Genomic DNA, 12967 nt, shown 5'->3' with positions numbered 1-12967 from the left:
ACAAACCAGCAAACTAATATTTAAAAATAATTATTTTAATATTATGTAAAGTTGTGCCAGCGAACAGTTCAAGAAAATAATAGAACACTTACAAAATATTGGGGAAGACATTGAGGATTTGACAGAGAAGGTAATCTTTCTACTAGCGAAGCTTCTCTAAAGATTTTTTTATGAGGGGTTGACCCCCACGCCCCCTAATTTTTAATTTTAGCTTAACAAAAAAAAATTTTTGGGGGGGGGGAATTTATTTTCTAGGAGCGATTTCTCTTGGGAGGGTGATGGTACCCTCCACCAAAATAGTATAAACCCTTCCGGGACCTATTAGAAGCTACCCTTTAAAGAAGAGTCACTACAGTTGAGCGGTTAGCAAGATCCTTCAAACAGACTGACAAAGTGACATCTTGTTACTTTATTATAAGGATTATTCTTAGGCACTAACCTCTATTTTCTTATCCCAAAAGGGAAAAGGGGTTAACCCCTACAATTTACAGCTCATATATGCATCTACGACCTTTTCCTTTGGGGGTTGCCTAAAGAGGGTACTTGTTGTAAATTTTTTCACAGAAGTCATCCGAATCTCCTAAAAAAGCTGAAAACATTTACTTTAAAGACAAAAATATAGTTAGTATGCTATCATATACAAAATATATTATAGGTGGAAGATTTGTCAATGGCCCAAGCAAACCATAGGCAAAAAACTGACGCAGATCACAACGCGACAACTAACAGGCTCAATGCTATGAGTGTAAAGGTAAAATATTATCTGCTGAACAGTTATATTGGAGATGGTTAGGGCGAACTCTTAGAAAAGGATGATTTTACCAAGGAAAGAGAAAACCAGGTAGACCAAAAACAACCTGAAGGAGAGAACTCCTAAATGTTCTTCAAGATGAGAAAATCTCATCTCTCAGAGGTGCCTCGGAACTTGCCAAATCCAAAAAAAATTTTGAAAACCATTGTGTTTAGCCTATGATAAAAGAGATTAAAGAAATCAAATAGCAGCTAAATGTTCTTTTTCATAAAAAAAATTGGTTTGGCAAATTGACATTCAATCTTAATATCTAAAAATTACGAATCTATAATTTGAAGAAAAATTTATGAATCAAAATGTTAAAAAAAATTCCAAATTTATTTTTGATATATGAACATTTATTTTTTAGGTACTTGAAATTCGGCAGCTGGTTGGCTCCTCTGCAATGGCTAAAGGCATTTAATTTTACGTGTTTTTATTCAGATTCCTTTTTATAAAAATACACTACAAAACAAAAGCTTATTTTTTTGTGTATTTACAAATTTATTCTAAGATAAAGTATAAGGATATCTTTCTGTGTGAGTGTATGTACCGAAGGAATTATCTAACCGCCGAACCAATATGGTTCTCCTTTACATGGTACCTTCTCAGGGTAGTTCCTGGAAAAATTTATAACTGTTTTCGGTAAGGGTATCATCACCCTCCCCAGAGAAATAGCAATTAAGAAAAAAAATTTATTTTTAACTTTTCTTTTTAAATCCACGCCCCCCTTAAGGACCCCTTGAGGCAACTTGGAGGAGCAACCGCTAGATTTTTTTAAAGGAAAATAAACATTAGAATTTAAAATGCATAATTTTTTATATATTTGTTTATAAGCTTAAAATTGACATAATTACTTTTAAAGACGTAATTATGGGGATGCTACGCTTCAGATTATTGTCCTAGACATTATTATTCAAAATAAATATAATTTGGAAAAACAGCTTATAGTTAAAAAGGACTATATAGCTCGTTTTCTAAAAGATTTTGCTCTCACAAATTTGAAATTAATGGGACAATTCTATGTATAGAATATAAGGATAACTTAAAGAGTAAATAGTATATCAACAAGTAAAATGGAATGTTTAGGAACGGCACCATTCAAAATGACAAAGGATATAAAGGAACCTGATATTAGTACAAGGTTGATTAAAATGCAAAGCAAAGCAACTTTAAAACATTTTAAAATTGCCAACTTAATTCCACCTCTTGCTGGGATGTTAAGGGTATTAGAAATGAACTTTAAAGCAAAGCTACTTTGTAAATAACAGTTCTGTAAATTTTACATTGACCTTTTCTACTGGCTATCTATTATCCTTATCTTTCTATTTTTAAGCATTCTTTTTTTTCCACTTTTATCTGTTTTACAAACCAATAGACATATATATATATATATATGATGTTGCAAAACTGAACTTTTTTATTAGGCAGAAATCTTATCTGAACTACTTATACAAAAATTAAATATGCCAATAATCTCAATACACTAAGAAAAACATAATTTGTATATTTGTCCTGAGCTGGATCTTTAAATCGTTTTAATGGTGCGCTGAATCAGGGCAATTCAGAGGTGAACTGTAGGTGCGCTGATGGTGCGCCACAGCGCACCTATAAAACATTGATTTTTAGAAGATTTTCGGCGCGGTGTTGTTAGATCGCTTGCGACACTCAATTAAATATCGATCCACGCCAGTACAACTTTATTACTTAAGCTGTGCCAGTACGGTATTTTATATAAAATGCCATGTCAGTATGGTATTTCATATAAAACAATTTATAATTTACTTTAAAAATAACTATAAAAATGTTATCACAATAGTTTTTCAATAAAATATTAAAGTAATTAAAAAAAAATATTTATTTATTAAATATGATTCACCCCGATTTGGCCCGGCAATGCCACTCGCTGAGTACGATTGGCGCGCAAGTACCGCGCCAAATCGCCCATGCCATTTCGATTTAAAGATTGGTATTAATAAGCTGATGGTGCGCTGAAATTAATCAACCCGGTTTAGCGCACCTATAAACGATTTAAAGATCCAGCTCTGTTCAATTTATGATTTATTTATCTAAAAGCTTCTATTAAATTTGTTCGTTCTTGTTTCTAATACACTTGATATCCAAAGCAATTGCTATGCAACCCTGATTCTAAAACCTCAAAGATAAATTCATTATTTTGCTAGTTGACAATCTAAAAAACCTCCTTACTGATTTTTAAAAAGACATAGTAAACCAGAAAAAGTAATTACGAGGGGCTGGTTTCCGTTCATTAAATAAAAGCTATTTTTTAGGGATAGGCCTGTAAAATAACAATAAGGGGGATGTTTATGGTTGTTCAGTTCAACTTGCAAAATACTTGATTTTGCCAAAACTTATCATTATGATTCTACAGAACTAGATGCAAAAAAAGTGCAAATTTTTATTGGAAAAAATCCTAGTTTTTTATTATTGATAAATACACTTGAAAATTTGTAACTTTTAAAAATTTTTTACCATTATTTTGTAGAATTATTTTTATAAATAAAAAGTTAAAATCGCATTTTTGAGAACTAAAAACTAAGGTCTTTTTTTAAATGAATTCATTGTTTATTTAAAAAATAAAACTAAACTAATAAGCATGGTGTGTGTTTTAAATTTTAGAAGATTTTTTTTTTTAATTTTAATATTTATTTTTAAGGGCATTTAAGTGGTAAATTCATTAAATTGATAAATCTTAAATATGAAATTACCACTTAAAATGTTCTACCTTTAATTTTGAACCTAAATGATGCCCGCTGGGGTGTGATTAGGAGAGGCCCCGTTCAAGCAGTTAGCCAGCCTGGCTAGAAATTTAAAGAATGGAGGTGTTGATAGTGTTATTGGGTCAGATGTTGCACCTCCACCTAGAGATATTACAAGGCATGTTTAATAGGTTGGGTCGATTTTGGACTTTTTTATCTGAGACCCAAGCGGGAACCTGCACATGATTTTTATCAGTATAAAGTATAAGTCTAAAAACCGTTGGCTTAGAACAAAGATAAATTTTGAAGCATCCAGAGGTGCATTAAACTTATAAAAATCATGTGCAGGTTTCCTCCTTGGTCTTTGATAAAAATGTCTAAAATCGACCCAATCTAATGATTATAATTGTTTTATTGCTACGCTATGGGCTCAGGGACAAAGAAAATTAAAGGCAGATATTTTACAAATAAGAAACCCTACAGTTATAATTAATAACTTTTAAGTTATCATACAAAACCTAATATACAATTGAAATGTGGGTTTTTAATCAGTAAATACCTTCAATTTTCTTCTCCCCAAAGCTCATTGTAACTAAGAAATTTTGACACTTTGTAAGAGTGCTAAGTTATTTTTAATGGTTTCAGTCACTAGTAATTGGCTTTACATTTAAGGATTATTTCAAATTTTAGAAATTGATTATTTTTGCATTAGATAAAAATTTAAATTAGATTTGAAAGTGAAGTGTCTAAATTTCTAAATCTAATTTTAGAATTGAATCCTACTTTTTTGCTTTATATATTGGTTTTAAGCTAACATGACTTTTAAGGAAATTCTATAAGTAAGGTTCAATTCTTAAGATTATTCTAAAGATGTCTGCGTTTAAGTAAGTGATTTGAGTTAAGGACTTATCCATAAGTAGCTTAGCATAAAATGCAAACTACATTTTTTAAATGAAAAGAGAACAATTAAGTATCTTACATTAAAAACAGTACACCTCACGGTAAAATGTTCCTGGTAACGATTATCTTCAAAAATCTATAAATTTTAAAGACTGCTAGCTGCCAAACGGCTGAACGTACATATCATGCCCGCACACCGTTTTTAGAGGCATAAGAAGGCATATAAATAATCTGGAATAGCTAAGATCCAATAATGCTTATGGAAAGATTCACTGAAGAAAAAAACGCTTAAAATAAAAAAATTTTGCTCATTTATATGCACTGCGAGATAATTGTGCATTATAGGTTTATGACTATTCCAGATTATTTGTAGGCCTTATTTTGTCGGTTAAAATTTTGTGCAAGCATAATGACTATAAGTTCCCCAGTTGGCCATTAGATAAAAGCGTTTAAAGTTTATAAATTTTTAGAGATAACCGTTATAAGGAACATTTTACCATGAACTGAACTTGGCCAAAAACAGTAAATTACTGACTATGATATTTTGCTGAATTAAGATGAAACGTTTTTATGTAGGTGACAATGGGGTATTCCTATCCATTTTTTTGTTTAGGAATGAATATTTTTTGCCTTTGTGAATAAATGATGAGCAGGAATATCATTCTCATTTAAACAAAAACTCATTTTTTCCCCCGAGGTAGTCATTTTTTTCCCCGAGGTAATTATGCTTTCTTTAAGTAATTAATAAAAATTCTAAAATCTTCCAAAAAAAAAATTTTAAATCTTCAAAAAAATTCAAAAATCTTCTAAGAATATTTTCTCAGATTTTCATATAAATATGACTGTATAGACATGGAAACTTCAGTCATGCGAGGCTTGTGGTGCAGAACTGAGATTCTGTTCACCAGTTGCCATGCTCGGGGGAAAAAATGACTACCTTGGGGATAAAAATGACAACTTGGGGATAAAAATGACTACCTCAGGGAAAAAAATGACTACCTCGGGGAAAAAAATGACTACCTCAGGGAGAAAAAAAAATACTTACATCCACTATTTAAGGGGTCGTTTATTTTAGAATGAAGATTCCTTCACACAAAATAGATAAAAAAAAAGCTTCCCTTAATCCCTGGGAATCTTCCCTGCAAAGGGGAGTTTTGACGATAAAACAGACGAGACTCTGTTACTTTTATCTGTTATGAAGAAAAAAGGGATCTACTGCAGTTCAGGGTAAAATATTGCTGGTAACGAATATTTCCAAAAATCTATGAATTTTAAAGGCTGCTAGCTGTCAAACGGCTGAACGTACAGATCATACCAGCACACCATTTTAAGTGGCATAAGAAGGCCTACAAATAATCTGGAATAGCAAAGATCCAATAATGCACAGGGAAAGCTTCACTGAAGAAAAAACGCGTAAAATAGGTCTTTTTCGCGCATTTCTCTGCACTGCGAGAAAATTATGCATTATTGATTTATGGCTATTCAAGATTATTTGTAGGCCTTCTTATGCCGCTTAAAACAGTGTGCGGGCATGATATGTACGTTCAGCCGTTTGGCAGCTAGCAGCCTTTAAAATTCAAAGATATTTGGAAATATTCGTTACCAGCAATATTTTGCCGTAAACTGCAGTAGATCCGAAAAAAGAAATAAATTTTGTTATAATTAATAATCTTTATTTAGCAAAAGAGATAGAAACAGCAAGTATGTATTACCTAAAATGAGAAAAAAAAAACAATACTTTATCTTATTTAGCTTTTATATTTATATTTTGTTTTTGTACATTATTATGTTATCATTATTATTCATTCGGTCGGTATGACTTTATTTTGCTTTTGAGATTATTTTTATTTTTTTTTCAATTTAGTATGTAGATTACATATTTTTAGTGTGATACATAATGTTTCAAAAATTATTTTTCATTTTTACCATATTAATAAATAAGGTAATTTTTTTAAATGGTGGAACCTAAAAAGTGCGGCTGGTATATGAGGCTGGCCAAATTTAGCACACGATAATTTTAGTATAAAAATAATCAAGAACAACCTTTACTGATGACGGTATAACAGGTTGTTACAGATGTAGTTACTGCTAGTAATTTTATGAGTAATCATAATAGGTAATATACAACATAATCATTGATTTTTTATATTGATTTTTTTGCCTATTCTTTTTTGACAATATGCAACTACGAGTTTTATTTTTATTTATTATTTCCTTAAGGCCATAACTTTGACTATCGTCCTAAAAAGGAAAATATCTTTAATTACACATTTTAATGAAAGTGCAAACAGTTTGACTATAAAATAGCATTTGATTAATTAGCAAGTAAAGTAATTAGTAATTCATTCATAATAACTTCCAATTGAAACTAAATGAATGTTATTCATCTTATAATTCATCATAATATTGATTAACAAAGGACAATAATGCTCCTAAGCGGTGCATAAATGATAAGCTTACATGTATTCTTAACCATCTTATACCAACAACGAAATTTATTCGGGGAAAAAAATCACGAACCTACACAGGATTTTCAGCTGTCATTGGGAGGCAACACATAGTAAATTTGGCAACCATTTTATTTGCCCTCGAAACATTATTTTAGATTTATTTCGCTTGTTGGCTATACCTGATTTTGACATATTTTTTTTAGATAACCGAATTTACTCACACTTTAAGTTTCTTAAAATATGCTAAAAAAAAATTTGAACAATATCTGATGTTATACATAAGAGTGTTTCTATTTTAATTTTTTTGCTTAAAAATAGTTCTTTCATATTACAAATACACAGGATACAAAATAGTATTAAATTAATGTTTACTAATTTAGTTATGAGAACAGCGATGTTGGTAATTCGTCGACAGGAACAGGTACTTCCCAAGATAGATTAAATTATAGATAAAGGGGGATGTGGAAAATAACCATCTGGGCAGGGGGGGGGGGTGTTTAATCGAGAACCCTTAGAGCTAGAGGGAGCTAATTTTGGATTTAAGCTTCTATGGGGCCAATGTTACTTTTAAAATTATCGTCGACCCCCCACCCCCCCCCAAAAAAAAAAAAAATTGGGGGGGGGGGGGGCAGGTGGATTATACTATAGGGTGTTTCTCACAAACGACTTGAGATAAATGGAGTAAACCTTAGGATACAAGTTTTGTAGGCCAATATTTGATTTTAGAATTATTAATCTATATTACAACATAATATGTACGTCCGTCTGCCTGATTCCTGAGATCTTGGTAAGCTCAGAACATATTGGGCTCTACTCTTTTAGGAATTTACATACTGGTCCTGTGGGTGTTTTTAACTATTTTGTTGGGAAGAGAACATCCCCCCCCCCCCCAACCCCTCACTTTAATATTTTTTCAGAAATATCAAATATGGCCACTATGCAATATAGGGTTCAACTTTACTTGATTTCTCATCTCATGGGTAAAATCCTCGAGTGGCTAGGAGTGAAGCCGCTAGTATTTTAAATTTTAATTATATAATGTCGGTGGACTTCTTCAAAGTGCCTTGCAAGCAAACCCCACCCCCCCCCCTTCATTTTTAAATAAATTAAAAATTAGGAGTGATAGTTCTTTGTGTATAAGTGTTTAGCTTTAAAGATAGATTAGGTTATGTTGGAAGCAGTGAAGCCCCGCAGGATTAGGGCACCGCAGGGTTATGGCCCCTCAGCGAGTTAGGCACAATAAAAGGATAAAAATATTTACCCTCCTACTTATTTTTTATTTTTTTTTAGAATCTAAACGAGGACGACAAAGAAGCCCAATGAAACGACAGCGGAGCCCAACAAAATCCGTGAAACGAGCAAGCGATGCTAATGGAGATTTTAAGGTAGATAGATAGAATAATAGAATAATTCGAAAAAGAGGACAACTTTTTTTTTCGAAATTCGACACTTTGCATCTTTGAAATGCTTTACATTTAAAGATTATTTCAAAGGTTTAAATGGATAAAAAATAAAACAAAGTTAAACAATGGTTTAAAGCATCTTTCTGTTTTTTTTAAAGCGAAGCTTTTCTATAATTAGGGTCCGTCCGTTTGTACGTCCGTCCGTCCGTAACGGATAGTTTTTTTCGTTAATTTAGGCATTTTAGAATTGTCCTATCGATATCAAACTTTGCATGTTGATTCCTTTAGTAGTTAGGTACGATTTAGAAAGCGTAGCAATTCTATAATCATTACCAGAATGTCCGTACGTCCATTTTAAACATGTCGATTTTTTAACTTTTTTAAGAACAAATTTTTATGTGATCTAATCATCCGATTGATCTGATTTTTGGTATATTGATTACTGGGACAACAAAGTATAATTTTGTAAGCAAAGCAACTCTATAATCAAGTCCTAAAAATGTAAGTATGTCCATAAACATTATCCTGTATCAAGCAGTTTTTCAACAAATTTACTTACAATTTTGCTTCCACTCTTATACTTTTATATTCTGATAATTCAGTTTAGACACTATACAAGTGTTAATGTCCGTTTTTCCTACCTTTTCAGTGCTTCGCTTTTATGGATGTTGTCATCCTTGTTTCAAAGAAGAATTAATGGTTTCAAAAGATATAATCCTTTTATAAAAGTAACAGGATGTCTGACTGCGTGACTGTACTATAATATCTCTCTAATCGATGGACCGATATGGTTCTCTTTTACAGCGAAGCTTCATATAGGTTGATGAAAAGGTTTATAACTCTGCATTGTGGGGAGGTTGTTTCCACCATCTCAAGATAAATCAACTCCGGATAAAAATGTCCTACTCACCATATTTTATTTGGGTGGGGGGGGAGGGGTAAAATTTTGAAAATAAAAATTTGGGGGGGTGGGGGTATCTTTATTTTATAGAGGCATTTTTTTATTTGGGGTGGGGGGGGGTAAAAATTGAAAATCCATAATTTTGGCAAATTCATTTGGGGGATGAAGGAAGATCTCGATCTCAGATATTAAGGATCTTTTCAAACCCGTTTACCCCTCCCCTATTTTCATTGTACATGAACCAGAAATTTCTGGATACACCCCTTCAAAGCTCTTTCAATATGTTGCTACAGTTCAACAAATTTAAATTGTAAATTGCCGTTACTAATTTATTGTTAATTACTAGCTTATATAACTATTAAATATGTAACAACGTACAGCCAGAAGTAAATAAAAACAAAAAACTATACTACTTTATATAAATGGATAAGGATAATAGTAATTTTCGATTAGTATTATAGATAGCTTCTCTAAGCCCCGGGCTAACAAAACTGGTAGGTATTAATTTTATGATTTTTATTATAAAATTCGCGAAAATTGTCTATAATACGATGCTATACATGATTTTTCAGTATTGTTGAGAACTGGTTCCAATCCCGGGGATCTTAATCGGTTCTGAAGCCATAATGGAAATTTTTAGTAGGATAAAAGTTATGCTTGAAAATTGTTTTATTAGCTATTATTATAAAAATAAATTTCATTTTTAAAAAACGTCATTTGCGTCATTTTCGCGTAATTTCTATTTTCAGATATTTTAGAGAAGCTATCCATTTGGGGAGGTGGGGGTAATCACCCCTTTACCCCCCCCCCTTGGATGTCTATTAATTTTTATCTTTACTTTTTCTTTTTAAAATTAAAAATAAAACAACCCCTGTCATAAGTGCCACTGTATATTTTATGTTTACTTTTTCTTTTTAAAATTAAAAATAAAACAACCCCTGTCTTAATTGCCACTGTATATCTCTGGGGGCGAAGTTGATAGAATTTTTATATATCAATAAGTAGATTGCTGTAAACTATAATACTTCACTTCATCAAAGGGCCCCAAATTCATTTAAATAAACTAAAAATCATTGAATTATGAAAACAATAATGACTCTTACTTTTATTTTGTGTCGTAATTTCAATGTACACTCAACAATTTGGGTTTACTTAAATTCTTAAATTTGTATTTGTCTACATTTTTTTATTTTCTCCTAGCTTATAAACCTAGCAGCAATTTAAAAACAAGGATGACAACATCCATAAAAGCGAAGCACTGAAACGGTTGGACAAACGGACATTAACACTTGTATACTTTCAGAACTGAATAATCAGAATACAAATGAAAAACTTCTTGATACAGGATAATGTTTATTGAGTTTATGGACATACTTACATTTTTAGGATTTGATTATAGAGTTGCTTCGCTTAAAATATTGTTCTTTGTTGTCCCAGGAATCAATATACCAAAAATCAGATCAAACGGATAATTAGATCACATAAAAAATTAAAAAATTAGAAAAATCAACATGTTTAAAATGGACGTACGGACATTCTGGTAATGATTATAGAGTTGCTACGCTTTCTAAATCGTACCTAACTACTACAGGAATCATCATGCAAAGTTTGAAATCGATAGGACAATACTAACATGCCTAAATTAACGAATAAAAGCTATCTATCTCGGACGTACGGACGGACCCTAATTATAGAAAAGCTTCGCTTTTAATTATTGATTTTGCCTAGAGAAAACAATGACATTTTTACCAGAATAGTAAAATTCTATTTTGAAATTCTTAGAAATTTAAATACGACTATGGAAAACTATTTGTTCTTGAATTGAATCAGTCTCTGAATGAAATAGTCTGGAAATAAGAAAATTGTATTTTTTAGAAATAAAAAACAATTTATGCCTTTTTAAAAAATTCTATCAACTGAACTATATTGAACAAGGATGACAACATCCATAAAAGCGAAGCTCTGAAACGGTAGGACAAACGGACATTAACACTTGTATAATGTCAGAACTGAATAATCAGAATGCGAATGTATAAGAGTCAAAGCAAAATTGTAAGTAAATTTGTTGAAAAACTGCTTGATACAGGATAATGATTATGGACATACTTACATTTTTAGGACTTGATTATAGAGTTGCTTCGCTTATAATATTGTACTTTGTTGTCCCAGGAATCAGTATACCAAAAATCAGACCAATCGGATAATTAGGTCACATACAAATTTGTTGTTAAAAATGTAAAAATAATAAACATGTTTAAAATGGACGTACGGACATTCTGATAATGATTATAGAGTTGCTACGCTTTCTAACTCGTACCTAACTATTACAGGAATCACCATGCAAAATTTGAAATCGATAGGACAATTCTAACATGCCTAAATTAACGAAAAAAGCTATTTTAAAAAGTAAAAAAATCAACATGTTTAAAATGGACGTGCGGACATTTTGGTAGTGATTATAGAGTTGCTACGCTTTCTAAATCGTACCTAACTACTAAAGGAATCACCATGCAAAATTTGAAATCGATAGGACAATTCTAACATGTCTAAATTAACGAAAAAAGCTATCCGTGACAGACGGACGGACGTACCTAATTATAGAAAAGCTTCGCTTTTTAAAAAGCTATTACTATTAGTGTTGCAAATTAGGGTACTATTCCTGCAAGGCTAGTCCATTCTTGAGTTGACCCTAACCTAACGTAATATAAGCATAAGAAAGAATCCCTTATGGGTCCATATAACACCTAGGTAAAACTGCATATTATTAAAAATTTCAAGACCATGTACATAATACACCATTCTTGTTGAATTGTGATAGAGTTGTATAAAAAAAACAAGAAAAACATTTATAATTAAACAAAACAAAACTTATTTCTCGTATTCATTCGAATCCGGTGGATAGGAACCGGTTCTCATCCATACGAAAAAACTATGTCTAGCATCGTATTATATCCAGCTTTCTACGAATATGAAAATGTACAATCATAAGATTAAAACCAGTTTTTTTTAGCCCGTGCCTACGGCACCTAGGGGCTAAAAAACTGGTTTTAATCTTATAATTGTACATTCTATATCCGCGGAAAGCCGTTTATAATACGATGTGAGAAATAACTATTACAACACTTATTCCCCCCCCCCCCAACATTGATAACAGAAGAAGACAGAACGTATCACATATTATTTATCTTCCCTCAAAGTATCTCTGTCTTGCTAGTCTAAAAACTATCTATAATACAAAGTAGCTTGATGTCTTTCCGTCCGTCCGTCCGTCTGAAGCTTAAGATCTCGGTAACCACTGAACCGATCGGATTATACTTTTCAGGGAATATACCCATGGTGGTTTTAGACTATTTTCTTGGGGTTTGGGACACCCCCAACCCTCAAAAAAACAAAAAAATCCCTCCCCCTTTTTTTTTGCAGAACATTTCCTTGGTTCTTTTTTTTGCAGAACATTTCCCTGGTCCTTTTTTATTTTTTTTGCTGAAGATTTCCCTGGTCCTTTTACGAATTTCGCCTTAATTTTTTTTATCACATCTTGGGGAAAAAGCCCCTAGAGGCTAGGGGCGAAGCCGCTAGTATACTTACAAACTGCGTAATAACATTATTGTCAAAAAAAATTCTCGAAAGCTAATTTAAGGTTTTTGCCGTAACTCAAGTTTCTTACTGCAATATCAAAGTTGGAAGTATGATATAATCTTTTCTCTATTAAAAGACAAGTTAGGATTTTCTGTTAAAGTTATATTGATTCACACCGAATGCAATCTTATAAAACCTGAAATTTTGTTAGTAACATAACCCTTTTG

General features: G+C 31.8%; 1 protein-coding gene across 2 annotated transcripts in view; it reads left to right on the top strand.

Moving 5' to 3' along the window:
- Positions 1–12967, top strand: part of LOC145332104 (uncharacterized) — a 46345-nt gene that overhangs the window by 24842 nt on the left and 8536 nt on the right. For both annotated transcript variants that reach the window (XM_080177033.1, XM_080177032.1), the window contains 6 exons: positions 52–130; positions 656–751; positions 1161–1206; positions 3580–3688; positions 7241–7281; positions 8151–8245. In XM_080177033.1, coding sequence (XP_080033159.1) covers positions 52–130; positions 656–751; positions 1161–1206; positions 3580–3688; positions 7241–7281; positions 8151–8245 — 466 coding nt within the window. The remainder of the gene's footprint in view (positions 1–51; positions 131–655; positions 752–1160; positions 1207–3579; positions 3689–7240; positions 7282–8150; positions 8246–12967) is intronic.

This window comes from Acartia tonsa, chromosome 11 (genome assembly GCF_053477335.1).
Source record: "Acartia tonsa isolate MP-2025a chromosome 11, ASM5347733v1, whole genome shotgun sequence".
NCBI lineage: Eukaryota > Metazoa > Arthropoda > Copepoda > Calanoida > Acartiidae > Acartia > Acartia tonsa.
Note: the sequence above shows the minus strand (reverse complement) of the source record. Positions and strands in the feature narration are given on the sequence as shown.